The 17637-nt window shown below is 32.3% G+C and overlaps 1 protein-coding gene and 1 pseudogene across 1 annotated transcript; one reads left to right on the forward strand and one right to left on the reverse strand.

Annotated features, from left to right (window-relative positions):
• Nucleotides 1–7597: 7597 nt before the first annotated feature.
• LOC145103785 (uncharacterized) lies at nt 7598–9574 on the forward strand. The gene is made up of 3 exons (XM_079041050.1): nt 7598–7890; nt 8936–9077; nt 9345–9574. The coding sequence occupies exons 1-2, from the start codon at nt 7729–7731 to the stop codon at nt 9074–9076; spliced, it is 303 nt and encodes a 100-aa protein (XP_078897176.1). The 5' UTR covers nt 7598–7728; the 3' UTR covers nt 9077; nt 9345–9574.
• Nucleotides 9575–13655: 4081 nt separating this feature from the next.
• LOC145107193 (RINT1-like protein MAG2) lies at nt 13656–17589 on the reverse strand (annotated as a pseudogene).
• Between the last annotated feature and the right edge of the window lie 48 nt (nt 17590–17637).

Raw genomic sequence — 17637 nt, forward strand, 5'->3', positions numbered from 1 at the left:
ACTTATGTTATTCCATAGATCTTCATTATTCACTTCTTCAACAAACACCTCTGTAGGTTCTCGGTTCGTAAACACATGTTGCTCCGGTGCATGTAGCCGTTTCAACACCTCCTCTAGGTTGGGTTTTCCGCTGCGCCCACCTCTACCATGAGAGCGACCACTAGACGACATACTAGACGAAGATTCGTCTTGTCTCCTAAAATGGTCCCGTACTGGGGATGGAACTGATTTCCGTTCACCATATACATACTCTTGAAATGACATATAATAAAAAGATGTCATCTCATCATCACTCGGTGACATTTTATTTCTTGGTGGTTGTCCCTCCTAAAAAATAGAACATATTAAAATTGCATATAAAAGTATAATAATGAATTTTATTAATAATTAAAAAAAATTTATAAACCTGTATCTTTGAAAAAATCTTGTTCACATCAACCAATTTCAATTTTTTTTGTCTCACTCCATCGTTTCATCCGATGCATGTTTCTATTTTTTCTCAATACAAATCCACACGCACGAACAGCCGGAAGCATCTCATATATCCATATCTACAATTTTTACAATTATAGTAATAAAAGTTAAAATTAAAATAACTATCATAACAATAAAACCATTTAAATATAAGTAAATTTTTATACCCTAATTGGAGCCGTAAATCTTGAGACAATGTATTTTAAAGTTTGACGACGCTCAGGAAGTGATAAATATTTATTTATATTGTTCCATGTATCCTCAAGGTCATCATACGTAAAATCCCATAAATAGCTACCCCAAGCGAAACTAACAAAACAAATTTTTTTTGGTTATAATATAACTTAACATTAATAATATAAAAGTATCAAAGTAAAGAAAAAATACCTGTTCCAAACATCCAAATTCTCAGCAAAAAAAAAACCAATCTTGTGGCACGCGATCATTTATTTCTTTTCCCAAAAAACCTTCACATAAAATGTAAATCAAACATACTCTAACTGCATCGACATCGTCAACTTCTAAGAATGGTTGATTTAAAATAAAACTTTTCAGGTCACCGATTTTCACCGAACTATTTGTATGGTTTGGAAATAGCCGCTCACGCAATAAACATCTTTTTTTAGTACTAACTATTTCTTCTGACACTTTTTTCCCGATGTTTTTTGGATACTCCGCAAATTTCAACCCGGTTATCAAACAAAACTCTTCCGACCCATATACCAATTTCGTATCGGCTACTCTAAAATATAACCGTTTTATTCCATCTGGAGATAAAACAGCGTCCGGCCGTATCTGATGAAGGAACATTTTGTGGAACAACAATCCGTCCCCTTGTAAACGAGGGACGTCCAACAAATAACCAAATACTGTATCTCTAAATATTTCACATCTCATACCATTTAACACTTCAAACACTTCTCATATGTTACACCCCGATCCCTTTAAGTTTACAATAGCTTTCACATCGAAATAATTAGAATTATGCTGCAAAAAACACAATAACATATTAGAAAACTAAACAACTATTTCATTTTAAAATATTTTATTATTAAATGCAATAATAACATAATAACAATGCAAATACAAATATTTAATAAATAATTTATATATTTACGCTAAAAAACAATAACATACTATAACAATTTTTCAACTTAAACGGCAACTATATAAACAATTTTCCAAGTAATACGACAAATATACAAACGATTTTTATCTTTCTAATTATATCAATAACATTTTCTAACCATATAAACAAGAACAAACAATTTTTCAACTAAAACGACAACTAAACTAACAAATTTTCAACTTATACAAGAAATATACAAACAATTTTTAAGTTTCAAATTATATAAAATAACATATTCTAACCAAACATATTGTAAACCACTAACCAAACATATTGTAAACATTATTCTAACAATTTATTTAACTGCTAACTTACAAAAATAAGCATATTCTAACCATTTTACTAAATGTACAACTACCCGATGCACACTCTACGCAGTCTCTACTTGTACATTTATACAACCACTAACAAAATAGCATTTCAACTTCAAGTTTAGTAATAACAAATATTAAAACTATCAAATACAACAAAATTACCCTATCACAAACAATATAATTTTTTTTTACACTAACTAATACAATAAATAATAAAATAATAAACATAAAAAGAGTTAAAATCTAACCATATTTTCGGGATTGTTGAAGTAATCATCCATTTTCTTCAAGAAATCGTCAAAAGGAATCCCCGAGAGAGAGAGTTTTTCTATATTGAAGAGTGAAAAATGAGGAAAAAAAAATCCTTTTACAGAATTTTCTGCTAAAAATCGCAGGTGTATAGTGAAAATCGCAGATAGACTTTTCCATCTGCGAATGTACAAGTATCTAAAACACAACTGTGGTTTAGGTACTTGTACATTCGCAGATGGAAAAGTCAAATCGCAGATGGACCATTCCCATCTGCGATTTTGAAGGCCATTTTTGCAATTTCGATTTTTTTTTGCTATTTTCCGCAAAGTGATTAGGATAATTGGCTATTTTTGTCATTTTCTCTTTTTTTAATTATATAAATTATAATAGTTGATTTAAATAAATATATGAAATTATATTATCTTATAATCAGTATTAATTTTATTTTTATTTTTATTCTAATGTTATTAATTTAATATAATTAGAATAGGAAATTTAAAATTTAAAATGGAGAATCAATAGGTTGATAAATGACATGATGCTAATAAAGTCATATATGATAAAAGAAAGAATAAATTTTTTTTTATTCTTTTATTAAAATAAAAAGATTGTTTTACTAATACTATTTATTTGCTCACTTTTTCTTCTCTCAATTCACACATCATTGTTTTTACCGACATTCATACTTCTGAAGATCGCTGAATGTCAACAGTGGCAAATCCTCTCTATAGTCTATTCTCAACGTCTTACTTCTCGTGTGTTTCTTAGTTTCTTATGGGACTTTGAGCATTGTTGTTGTTTTACAAACAAATAGTATCATTGAGTTGAAGGTCAAAGGACTAAAATTGGATACATGTAAAATTCAAGGGTTGAAAATTCAGAGTACTAACACTTAGTTGGATACTTGGATATGGGAATGTATATCAAAACGTATAGCAACATACAATAAATAGGAAATTGTTTGTAAACCTAGTTCAGTTTTAAAATAATAACAATACTTCGTTTCGTTCTTAGCTATTTTTGGAAACTAACAAAATATAATTTAATTAAAGTTTTAAACTGTTTAAAAACATCGATGATAATGAAAAGTATATGAATAAAAGTAAACTTATGATTACAATATATCATTCAATTACATAAGGAATGAAAATTATGAAATGAAAACGAAACCCCCTTCCACCATGGAATGAATATCATGCCATGAGGAGGAGTCATATTTATTGAAGAATGCTTCATTCCATTCCAACATGGTAAACAAACAAGATTTTTCATTTTGTTGTAATGTTTCATTCCATTCCAACTTTAATTACTGCATACTAATTACTATTATATCTTTATTTCTAAGGAATATTTTCGCATGTTTGTATAAAACTTCTTCTTTAGGTAAACTAGTGGGGATGTATGCACGCTGCGGCGTGTTTATTAATCCTATAATTTCGTCATTCGACACCATTTATGTAATGTTCTCTTACACATGGACCATTTATGTAAATTTGTTATTACACCAGAACTATTACTGTAATTTTGTCTTACATAAGGTCCATTTATGTAGTTTCGGTTTTACACAAGGACTATTTCAATAATCATGTTATTACAGGGACAATTTTTATAAAATCAATGTTACAACGACCATTTTTGTATCTTTGTCGTACATAGGGACCGTTACTATAATTTTGTCATACATAGGGATCATTTATGTAATTTTGTGTTACACATAGACCATTACGTAATTATTAGAAAGAGACAATGTACATTTAGATAATTTTACATATGGATCATTTATGTAATTTTCTGAAACATAGAAACCATTATATAATTTTGCAAGGACCATTTTTGTAATTTTATCAAACATAAGGAGTATTATAAAATTTGACACGAGTTGTTAAATTTACCATTAAATTAGAGTTATATTTCATAATTGGATCCTTCAAGGCCATTGACCAAGTTGAAAAACTTTATTGTTATAGAAATTTTGAAAATGCACGATATATATATATATATATATATATATATATATATATATATATATATATATATATATATATATATATATATATATATATATAAAGAAAAGATAACAGAAGACACACGAATGCCAAAACACACTTTTGACTTTATTGAAGAACATAACTTGAAAACTTTAATCTCTTAACTCTCTGCTTATAGAATAATGGATCATATCGCATTATATACTAAAACAAACACATTAGAATATAACTAGGATTCCTAAATTGTAACCACTAAAACTTTCCTTGTTTACTTTCCTTATTGCTCAAGGAAAATACAAAGACTTGGACACCACTCCAGGATAACCTTTAAGCTGGATCATAACATGCCAAGTGGCCATATTTGTCTCAGCAAATTCGCCAACAATTACCCCCTGAATTTCTGAGTCGGGGTAATTCTTGCACGCCAGACAATCTCATCTCTGCGAACCTTATTCGAGCTAGAAATGGTAGTTTTAGGTATTTCCGGAAAAGTGATGAAAAAGTCTTTTCAAGTTCTTTTATCTTCCAGAAAACAAATAGTCTTTTTGGTAAACATCTACCTGCCTACAAATATAAGTGCCCAAAAAGACTTTTTGCCAAAAAAACAAACGAGTCCTTAATCTAACAAGATAATCAATAATCATTTGACTAAAGCAATGGATATGTAGATTATATTAGACTGGGTCAACTGAAAAAAAAAATAGATGTATACTTTCCTTTATTTCTTTTGTATATCATTCTACTCTCATCTTTCAGTTACAAAACGTATTTTGAAAAGTCCATCCAATTATAATAATGTCATACAAATGCAAAGAAGTCTTTATATTTTGACTCTATTGACAAAAAACCACTCTTATTTTATTTATTTTTATTTTTTTATAATTTAACTATTAAAACCAATAAACACTTGCAAGAACCATACACATAGTTACTTTTTCCCATCTTTACCAAATTTAGTCTTCAAACATGTCACCATTTTCCCATCTTTCATTCTAAATTTGGTAAAATGTCATTTTGCTTATTGCAACACAACCATGGCTAGAACCATACATATATTTTCATTTGTCTTGATTGTAGTTTTTATGAAAGGTTTTGCATTGCATCTTATTCTTAGATGGCATTCGATAACATAGTTTCAGTTTAAACCAATAACTTTTTACCTGTAAGATTTCTCCATATTTTCACAAAATACGGTAATGTTAATTATAAGTATATTGCTAGAAAATAACAACATGCTTTACATTTTTTTACCAACACATACTATATATTTTATCTTTTACCTATAATAGCAATGTTAACTATATGGTAAATTGGAGGAAATAACAACGTGTTTTACTCTTTTAGCAAAATAGAGGGATGTATTTGCGTTTCTTTAAATAACATTGTACTTAGGACTTTCAAATAATAATAATGACAAAGTATTGTTATTGCAGGAAATAATAACAATATGTAACTTATAAAAAAAAAATTATTTTTTAATTCCTTGCCCATAACAACAAAGTACTTGGATTTATTTTCTAGTTTAAGCCAAATTGCCAGGACCCAAACTAGCAACCGATCAATCTACTTAGTTTTGGCCAAACCATGAACACCCTTTTAGGAACCATCGAAAAAGGGTGGTACATTTCGTATAGACATTAACAAATAAGATGTATGATATATAATATGTGCATTTTAAATGACAAAAGTTTGGATCCCTTTATGGAATCATTGAAAATCGAGTATTATACGTAAGAGAAAATTACACGGATGGTCCATGTGGTTTGTGGTCACTTGCACGCTTGGTCCCTAGAAAGATTTTTTAACTCGGACCATCCCCGAAACTTTAATTTGTTACCCGTCCAATCCCTCTTTTAACGTTTCCGTTTGTTTACGTGTTAGCCACCCACATAGTGGGGGTATTTTTGTCATTTCACCATTTCAAGCCTCTAAAACCCACCTCGTTCATTCTTTTTCTCAATTTTTTCTTCTCACTTCTTCCCTTCGTATTCTTCTCTTGGGCATGCGATCCAGACAAAAGGGAAAAGGTGCACATTCCCACTTTCCGGTGGCACCATGCTGCTGCTCAGGTGTGTGTTGTGTGTGTCTGTGAGTTGTAGTTATCAGAGACATATAAGCAGCCGACGACAGATGTCCGCAACCGGAGCTGCTCGAAGAAGAGAACCAGAACTATGAAACGGAGCGGTAGTCTCTCATTCTGGGTGGCGTGTGTGCTGGCTTCTAGTGAAAGTTTTTGGAAGTGCATCAACCTGCAGAGTAACTCCCGATCGGAATCTGTCAGCCATGGATGTGCCTTAAAATTACGATTACAAGGTTTAGCCATTTGACTTCGAACTTCCGCTTCAACATTTCAGAAATTTCTATGACTAAATCGAAAAATATTTTGTCCCTCTTTATATGATTGCAAATATTACGTATAAGAAAATCTTTATCCTGAATTTCTAACAAATTCCTTCTTAATTTTGACTTTAAAAGTCAATCGTACCTTGAGATATAGATCTATTGCTCGATACATTCCGTCATCGATTTAGCTTGCGAAATCAGGGACAGTAGCAACCAAAGATTGAAACGTTTTGAGCTTTAAGTTAACATCAGATGCGACCTCAGCAAGATAGTTGTCGATGAGATTAGCCACCATCGTCACGGGTGTAAGCGAGTAAGAATTCCTTATTAAATCATCTTCATTGTCTTCTAAGCAACCCAAATCAGTAATTTCACTTCCGTCTTGAACGTGATCTCGATCTGCAGCCATGAAATGATCAAGCATCCTTTGAACACAATCGATCTCATAAAGTGTCTCACTTGAATACCCCATATTAGGAATGAGAATATCTTCAATGGAAGCTTGATCCATCTGCAAACCGACCCGTCTTTCCAAATTACCATGACACACAGGGCTACAATGACCACAAAGAATGAAAGGGGTGGGATTTAGAGGCCTTGCAATGGTGAAAGGACAAAAATGTCCCCGGTATGGGGGTTACTAACACCTAAACAAACGGAAAAGTTAAGAGAGGGACTGGGCGGGTAACAAATTAAAGTTTTGGGGACGGTCCGAGTTAAAAAATCTTTCTAGGGACCAAGGGTGCAAGTAACCACAAACCACAGGGACCATTCGTGTAATTTTCTCTATATATAAATCTTTTCTTAATAAGATAATGTATTCTGAAAATATATCCAAATTAGTATTGACAATTTAGTGTGATTTTGGATGAAGTTGTTAGAAGAGGGTTGAATTTTTAACATATAATGTTGTAATACGACAAATAAATTTAGATATCATAATAAATAAAATTATTGAAGTACATTGTTATTCATCACACTTAATCCTTGTTTTAACAAGAGTCTTGAAGTAAAGGGACTGAAACTGAATACATGGAAAAGTAAAGGGTTAAAATAGATGGTCTATATGATTTAGGGGTAACATGTGTAAATGAAAACACAACGCCGGCATTTGTTGGATTTCTGAAGAAAACACTGGTTAGGGTTTTACAGTGATCCGAGAGTTACAGATTGGCTGGCAGCTCGTTAGGGTTTTAGAGGATTCATTCGTTGAATTTGTGTGAATAAGATGAAATCAGTGGTTGGAATGGTGGTGTCGAACAAAATGCAGAAATCGGTGGTGGTCGCCGTCGACAGGCTCTTCCATAATAAACTCTATAATCGCTATGTCAAGCGCACCTCCAAGTTCATGGCCCACGACGAACAAAATCAGTGCAATATCGGCGATCGAGTAAGTATTCCCTTCTTATTTGTTATGTTAAAATCTTTTTTCTGTTAACGGCGCCTCCTGTAATCGAAGTCCTCTTTGTTACTGCAACTATTCGAAAAAAAAGAAGCCACTCGAATCACCATAAAAAGTGACATTGCAAGATTTGTACAATATGCTCTAACCTGATCATTTCACCTTTTAGGTGTTATGATGAAATCATATGAAATTGTATCACAACATACCAGTAAGTAGAATTTTATTAATTTTGAAATAAGAACAGTACTTGGTCTGGTCTTCAATTAAAAATTCCGAAAATTTTCCTCTAACTCTTATTAGGAAACAAAAATGATCGTTCAAAACACCATTAGTAATTATATACTTATATTTGGAGTTAATGTTTGTAAAATTTGAATAATGTGCTCTGATACTGATGATTTTCAACTTCAGAGTTGATTCAGTTAGTTGTATATGGGAAAGTATATCAAAATATATGGCAACATACAATAAATGAGATATTGTTTGTCTGAAACCTACATTCATTTTTGCAATATTTGGTTTTTGATCATTTTGCACTTGGCAAATTACATTTGAGAGTCTCAGTTAGAAAGTGCTTCCAATTTTCTCAAGTATCAATAAACAGTGAAGAAAATTAGTGTTCTTTTTATAGGTTTAGGTAGAACTTAGACCTCAGTTCTCAGTTAATCATTGTCTTTTAGCCAACTGTGACAATATCAAAGATAGGTGTCATGTAATCACATAAATTAGAAAATAAAGTGAGTGAAGGGAACAGACTCAAATGTAAGGATCAATAGAAGCATAATTAATAGGAATGAAGATTCACTTATAATAATTAAGATAATGTAACTATGCAAAACATTGTTTTTACTTTTTTTGTTTTGTTGATTTAGATGCCAAAATATTGTTATAATTATTATCGAAAAATAATAGTTCAGTGGCCAATTTAACCTGAAAATAGTTAAGTGGCCAAACTGATAAACTGATGAAAGTACAAGTGTGGAGGAGGAATTTATACAAATAAAAGTAAACTTATAATTGTTATTTTCAGGTTAAATTGGACCCTTCAAGGCCATTGAGCAAACGGAAGAACTGGGTTGTTGCAGAGATTCTGAAAAAAGCACGAATTTATGCACCTCCTGCTCCTGCCCCTCCCACCAAGACACCACTACCCGATTCATCTTCATCCTAAGGTTTTCGTTTTCCATAACCAACCTACTTTTATTTATTTATTTCTTTTTTTCTTTCTTCATAACTCTTCTATTACAACATTCTATTATCATTTGACTACATTTTTTGAATCATAACAACTTAATTGAGACTACAATGTTGTAAAGGAAAGAAGCAAAAGTTGGATGTTGTAATAAACAAATAAATGATTATTACCTCTGAAATATAAAATGCACTTTTTTCATTATGTGCAAATACTGACATGCTTTTCTTTTTTTTTTTAAAAACAGGTGAAGACTACATTTTGCTAAAACGTGGTTTTGTTTGTCTTGATTGTAGTTTTTGGGGAAGGTTTTGCATCATTGCATCTTGTTCCTGAATCGCTTTCTACAACATAATTTCAGTTTATTAAACCTATCATGTGCCGAGTTTTTGTTAGTTTTAATGTGTAAGATTAGTCCATATTTTGAGAAAACATGGTATGCAAGAAATAACAACGTACTTAACTTTTTTTTTTTTTTTTTTTTTTACCAAAACAGATAATATATTATATATATATTTTTTTCCCCATAACTTCAACGTCAAGTATAGGGTGAATTTCAAGAAATAACAATGGATTTTATTTTTTTAGCCACATAGAGCAATACTCACATTTCTTTACCGATAATGCTAATGTACTTATGTCTTTTTACCAATTATAGCATTGTGCGACTTATAATAGCAATGTACTTACAATTCCTTGTCCATAATAACAAAATGTAACAAATAAAACACGTTGCAACATGTTGGTATTAGGGTAAAATAAAATATATTGATATTATTGGTGAAAAATGTAAGTACGTTGTTATAGGTAAAAAAAAGATGTGCTTATTGTCCATATTGGTATGCTGAGTGAGGTATGTTGCTATTTTTCACAATTTGCCCTCAGACTTCTCTATTGTGATGAGAATAGAGAAGAAAGACATGGAAGAAGGGTTCGCATAATCATACTTGACTTTTAAAATGGTTGATTCAATAAATTATGACATCCAACAGATTCTGGATGTAACTAAAATATTTGAGCAACTAGATGCATAATATGATATGAGGGAAAAGCCAAATATTATATATATAAGTCAACAGTTGGGACATATATAACTTGAAGTTAACTCAAAATAATAAACATTTATTGTATTATCACCAATTTAGTACCTGAAGGAAATGCAAAAAATGGTTGCCTATCATTTATTCAGCAACTGGAACCAATCAGATATCATATTTTAAATCTTTTTAGCATGTCATTCTCAAGATCAATTATTCCTCAGTTTTTTTGTTAGTATAGCTTTTTAATCATTTTTAATACATTAATTATGTATGACAAAATAACTTCCTTTTTGGGAGAGTAAAACGAATATTTTATCCTTTTTAACACGACATGCCAAAGAGCTGAGTGATACAATGATCCACTGCAGCACAAAATGGATAAATGTTGTCTATATAAATGATATATATCTCGAGCACATGTTTAATGAACAAAAAAAAAAGTTTATGAACAAAGACTATCTTTTTTTTAATGGATTGAATGAGAGTAAATGACCAATTTACCCTTTCTTAACAAATGAAAACCCTAACAGGGAAACAGGGGCAATGCAATCTTTTCATTTCTTCTTGAATGTAGTCAATTGGACACCTTTGAAACCGATCTAATTCACTTTAAGAGTCACATATCAAACCAATCTGTTCACAAAGCCATCCAAACTCTTCTTTATGATCTTTTGTTTAAATGCATACAAACAAAAGAGTCCATACCTTGGTCAATGGTTATAATCCAAAACCTCGACCTCATAAATCTTTTCAACTCCATGAGCAACAATTGTTGATTTTTTTTTTCCCCCTTTTACCACAATCAAACTTCACTCCCCCAACCAACAGGTCCAATCGATCCACGCAGCCATCACATTAGTTTAGTTTCCATATATATATATATATATATATATATATATATATATATATATATATATATATATATATAGAGAGAGAGAGAGAGAGAGAGAGAGAGAGAGAGAGAGAGAGAGAGAGAGAGAGAGAGGTTCAGGTGTTTAAAGTAATTATTGTGTTATTGTATTCATAAATGTGGCCCAATCAAAATTAAATAAAAATTTAAATAATTAAATAAATAAACAAGGTATTTTAGTAATTTGATAAATAGCTTCCACAAATAGTCCCTATAATCATGCTAGCATTAACTTTTTACCTAATTTCTTTTCTTATATACAGCCGTCGATGTCTTTCAAAAAAAGAATGACCTGCAACAAAAAGTTAGGCAGCCGTCAACACTCGATGAAATCACAGAAATATAGAAATATATTGGGAGCTCACAGAATGGGATGCGATCATTGGAGTCTCGTGTACATGGGCTACAGTCAACACTCGATGAAATTTCATTCGATTTGGCAAAGATTATCGGAAGAATCTCAAATCCCGAACCTACCCTCTGTTGCAGGTTACCAGGTGCAGATCATTGGAGTCTCGTGTACATGGGCTAGATTCAATCCACCATTCCTTTTTCATCGTTAACTTAAATCCCACCGACTCAGAGGGGCGGGATGGCCATAGGAGTTCCTGCACACCGGTGGAAGTGACGGTGGTGGAAAGATCTGTGGAGGTGGTGGTGGTAATGGCGATTATAATGGAAGTGATGGTACAAATGTGTATTATCAGAATATGATATAAGCAAACCCTGGCAATTCATTGATTCTCAGCAATTAAGCGAAATACCTGACAGAGGTAATTTACAATATTCATCATTCACGGCTTTCAATTTCTTCTTTTACCAGATCAAGTTTCATTTGGCTTCCGATCTATTGGCCAATTTTGATCTGATTGATTCATTCAAACAGGTGCGAGGTGATTTCTCGAGGGCTGAGGAGTATTGCAGCAGAGCAATCCTGGCAAACCCTAGCGATGGAAATGCTTTATCAATATATGCCGATTTGATTTGGGAGACACAAAAGGATGCATCTCGTGCACAAAGTTACTTCGATCAAGCAGTCAAAGCATCCATGAGATCGTTGCTAAAGTAAGCATATTTCATCAATTTCTTTCATATGAAGTGCTACATAATATAAGTTATAACAATTGAAACTTTTTAAAAAACTTTTTTGGGTATTTGTAATGGACAGATTGATCCAGGTGAAAGATTGGATCCTGAAGTGGATGACATTCTTGTTGGTATTGCTGATGATTTTGTTGAATATGTGAGTTTCATCTTCCTAAAATTCAACATTGTATCAGTATTAATTAGAAGTGGAGAGATATAAACTGGAGAAATTAGGTTAAAAGTCAATACCATGATTATAGGGATAAACTACTTATTTAATCCTGAACATGCAATTGGTAATTTCCTGAAAACCATAATGAAATTTTGCATCTCTTCCAATTTTTTTTAAGGTCATCTATTTTTATTGGTATCAAGTAAGACTACTTGGAATTTTTACTGGTATCAACTGGTAAAGGAGAGAAGCAAAAGCAGGGACTGCAAGTATTCGTATATTAGATAAGGAGGATAAATGTGTTCTCACAGAATGGTATTCTTGTAGAACGTAATTCTCGCCTGGTATTAGTCTCACAAAATGTCATTCTCGTAAGAATGGTTGGAATCAATCGATTATGGACCATTGAAGAAGATCAATAACATTTGTTCACGAATTGTATGGAATCACGAATTCCAATTCTGTTGGAATGAAATCATGAATTCTAATTCTGTTGGAATGGAGTATGAATTTTTTCTCACTGATTTATGCATGTTCTACAATTCTTGGTTATTGGTTTTGGTGCAATTCACAAGTCCACATATTTTTCCAAAGAAATTTAGTTTTTTATTTTTCATTTGCTAATGCATTATTGGAATCTAAATTACAATTTGATTTTGTTTTCACAGAAGTTGATGCTTGACGAACGGACCACAAAATTGAAAGTGATTCTAAGCAACATTATTATTTTAGAATGTATTAGTGTCGTTGTTAGATTTTGATGTTTTCTTTCCCGTTTTGAAAGTTTTTTTAGTTTTATTCTTTAACAATAAATGTAATTCTTAACAATTGTTACCCGTATTCTATAAGAAATTATGTATTTATTGTTTTTATTCTTCAATTGATTGTTCAAGAATTTGTTATTCTACAAGAAGTTTTTAAAGTCATGATCAAGAAATAGGTTCAAGAATATTTTTATTATTTATGTTTCAAGAATATTTTTATTTTTGAATATATTCATATACATATTCTATCAGAATGTCCGAATTAAAAGAATTATAATTCGTAAAATCGGTTTTTTTAAAATTAATAGAATCTATGATCCCTTAAAATATGCAATTTTCCTTTATTAAATCTATATTAATTGACTAAAATATCATTGTAATTAAATTAGATAATATTTTTCAATTATATTTAAATCAATAATATATATTAATCACTTTCTTAAAATAAGTAAAATTGATTGGTCCACATTTATGCATACAATAACACAATAATTACTTTGAATAGAATAACCTAAGCCTATATATATATATATATATATATATATATATATATATATATATATATATATATATATATATATATATTCTATTCTTCAAAAATCAAAACCCTTTCCACCTCATCTACACTCAAATGCCTTATCCCATTCTGCTGCAACCATCTTTCCCCTCCTTCAACTTGTTTCTCCTCCATTTTCAATAACTTCAACCCCTCACTCAATTTCCCAAAAAACCCTTGAGGCGTCAAACACCGATCTTTAAAAACCCCAAACAAAACCATCAAATCATTCCCAAGCCTCTCTACACCACCATCGGAAAACTTCACATAGCTCATAAAAACACCATTAAAAACAAGCAAATCTATCGCACTCACCACCTGCCTCCACACTCTAACAAAATCCAACTTATTTAAATTCATTTCCAATATCGACATTTTCGCCTTCAAATAATCAAGGGCAACAATAAAAGATCTGGACACCCCCCAACCCTCTTGGGTTTTTTCGATCCATTGTTTTTTTATTTTTTATATATTCGCGACTACACGCATCAAAACCCCGAAAAACAACTTTTGATAGCTTCTCAACCCATTCGATTGTAAATTCCTCTAATTTACGTATTTCCTCATCAAATATACCACCATCCGATCCCATTTCAATGAAAAAAACTTCGTCATGCCATTCTTTTAAAACAAATTAAAAATAACGAGATTCATTTATACACTTTGTTACTTTGGTCAAAGCGGTCAACCCTTCTGCTTCTTGACATTTCACAGTTAAAAAATCCAAAAACTTGTGTATAATCGGTGCACCTGCTAACCTAATAAACCTTGCTCTCATTGCGACACCTGGCAGTGATCTGCACCTCTCGATTATAGACGATATGTGCCTCAAAAAAGCACTTGTGATTGCAGGTGAACCTAAAATGTTGACTGATTCTGTATTTCTCATCTTCAAATACAGGTGTCAGTTTGTCAATGGCATCACTGAGCTCCATTTCAGCCCATAAATCAAGCCACTCAGGTCAATGTCGATCACAGAACACAGATAGACAAGAAATCTTTTGCATGTTCACATCTTTCTCTAACATGATTCCCGATTGTGCTACAAGAGCTTTGATTTTTTTTTTATTATCGAAAGAAATCATTAAATCGATAAAATGTAACCAAGATAATCGATTTTCGCCGGTAATACTTTGATTTTCTATATAAATTGGGAAAATCTACTTTGTGATGTAGGTTGATAATGATGTCACCATGGCTGGAATCCATTCTTCCCTACAAGAATAACCTGAAAGATTCGCTTTATCAACTAATGGCTGCAATAACTCATCCATTGAATCAACATAATCCCGAGTTATTTTTGTAACCTAAAGCAATCATTTTGAAAAATGTCGTTGTGATGCAATTGAAATAGGATCCACAAGCTCTTCAACGGCCCACAGTGGCTCCTGATAAGCAACTTCAAAGTTACCATTATCTCCCTGAAGTTGTCGGGTTTTTCTTTGTGTTTGGAGTTGTTGTAGCTTGCATTGTGAAAAGGGGATTTTTGATTCTAGATTTAAAGTGGAGAGAGGTGGTGGCCAGTGAAGCAATTGGTAATCGGTGAATGCTTGAGGTCTTAAAATGGATAATGCTCGGTCAACTCTGTGGTCAACGACTGAAACAAGGCGGGACCATTGAGGCATGTTTTTGAAACTTTAGTTAGAAACTCTTCTGCTATTTTGAGGGAATTACTATTTATGGCAATAGAGCGCACTTCCTGTAAAGAATGTTTACAAAAATATTAGTTTATAAAAAAGGAAAAGCATTTAATCAAGGTTTTTACTTTTTTACCTTGGATTTGTGAGCAAATGTTGTCTTTCTTAAAAAGAAATTAAATTACCTCCTACTTTTTATGCCTATAATTATTCCTACCCATTAAAATTATGACAAATCACCATTCAATTTAATTTTATTTGATATATTCTTAATATAACCTTAATGAGTTAGTTAAAAAAATATGGAATGATGACACTTGTCATAATTTTATTGGGTAGAAACATTTGTAGGCATAAAAAATAGAAATCAATTTAATTTCTCTTTCTTAAATTTTGGCTTACACAACATCTTCAATGTCTCCAACCAAGGTGTCAAGTTTCAATGCTGTTTCTGCAAGATGTAAGAAAAAAGAAAATAAAAACGGAAGTCATAATAAAATTCCTCAAATTTTATAGATAAAAAAAATGTACATTTCATTAGAGTTTACAAAGTGCTATTATCGGTAAAAAAAAAAAGGGGGGGGGGGGGCAAGTACATTGCTATTATGTGTAGAAGGTGAAGTACAATGCCTATGTTGAAAAAAAATAGTAAAATAGCTTGCTATTTCATACAATTTTTCCTTTAATAGTTAATATAACTCACCAACATACACTCCAACTCACCAACATACACTCCAACTGCTCCAACCCTAGCCACTTCACAAAACTCCTTCCCCAAAAATGTTTCAGACTTTTCCCTTTTCCCTCCTCCTTCTCCATCTAAACACAAATTCAATGTAAATAAATATATTTGAACATTAATATTTAGACATGAAAAACTGACCTGATTTGGAAGATTGGAAACTGGTTAATTTAGAATTTATGTGGTGGAAGAGGAGACCCAACTGATCTGAGTATGTAGAGTAAGCAAGCAAATAGCTACCGAGGTTTTGGTTTAAATTCATGAGGCTATGATCCAAATGATGACAATCATTCTGCAACTCAGAAACAAGTCTAGAAGCTTCTAGTAGATCGTGAGCAGTGTGTAGTTGGCTATCAAGGAAAGAGAGAATAGAAGGAGAAAGAGAAAAGGGTAGAGGGAGATGTTCAATCATAGTGTCTCTGCTAAGTAATTCTGATAGGCATAAACATGAATTAAATTCAAAACCATAAACATAAACCACTTACAAACAGGTATCCAAAATCCAACGTAGTAATAGCATAATTAGAACAACAAAACTCCAGCTTAAAGTTTGCCAAAAAGGTAATCAAAATCCGATAGAATACACTGATAACATTGTCATATGATTATAATAAAGAGAAAATACAAGGGTTCTCAATGAAAAGCATAAAGACTACAAAGAAGAAAGCGAATATAAATACTAGCTAGACAAAACTCTAATGGGCTAAAGACTAAAGATCCTATAATCAAGTGGGCTAATAATATAAAGGCTAACACCCCCCCCCCCTCAAACTCACAATGTCGTAGCAATAAACATTGAGAGTTTGTCACATAAGAACCGAAACCGAGAAGCCAATAGAGCCTTCGTAAAAATATATGCAATCTGCAAGGTTGATGAAACAAACGGAAGCGATAGGGTCCCGAGCTGCAGGTGATGACGGGTAAAATGACAATCAATCTCAGTGTGCTTCATCCGCTCATGAAAAACTGAATTCTTTGCAATTTGTATCGCACTTTTGTTATCAGAATGCAAGGGATTAGATGAAGAAATATGAACTCCCATATCCGCAAGTAGCCACCGTAACCAGATAATCTCACATGTAGTTACAACCATAGCACAATATTCAGCCTCCGTGGAAGATCTAGAGACAACGTCCTTTTCTTGCTCTTCCACGAAATGAGAGACTCTCCAAGAAATACGCAAAATCCAATGGTGGACTTACGATCATGGTGATCACCATCCCAATCAGCATCACTATATGCATGTAACTCAAGAGAAGACGTCGAGGGAAACAAGAGGGTCTGGAATTGAGTGCCACGAAGATATCTCAGAATACGGAGAACAACTCCCCAATGAACAGAGGTAGGGGCAATAACAAACTGACTGACAACATGAACAACATGGGCAATATCTGGACGAGTAACTGTGAGATAGACCAAACTTCCCACAACAGTGCGATAAAGGTTCGGATCAGACAAAGGAACACCATCACTAGGAGAGTAGCGTGCATTGGTTTCAAGGGGAGTATCAACAGTCCGATTTCAGAGAGGCCCACCCGTGTAAACAGGTCAGATATATATTTAGTCTGAGAAAGAAGATACCCATTCTTAGACTGAGCTACCTCAATACCCAAGAAATAACGCAGCAAGCCCA

Source organism: Lactuca virosa, chromosome 4 (assembly GCF_052849685.1).
Source record: "Lactuca virosa cultivar CGN04683 chromosome 4, Lactuca_virosa_CGN04683_v6, whole genome shotgun sequence".
NCBI classification, from domain to species: Eukaryota; Viridiplantae; Streptophyta; class Magnoliopsida; order Asterales; family Asteraceae; genus Lactuca; species Lactuca virosa.

Coding starts and splice junctions, on each gene's coding strand:
- LOC145103785 (XM_079041050.1), top strand. CDS start 7,729: ATGAAATCAGTGGTTGGAATGGTGGTGTCGAACAAAATGCAGAAATCG. Junction 7,891..8,935: donor AGTGCAATATCGGCGATCGA/GTAAGTATTCCC, acceptor TGTTATTTTCAG/GTTAAATTGGACCCTTCAAG.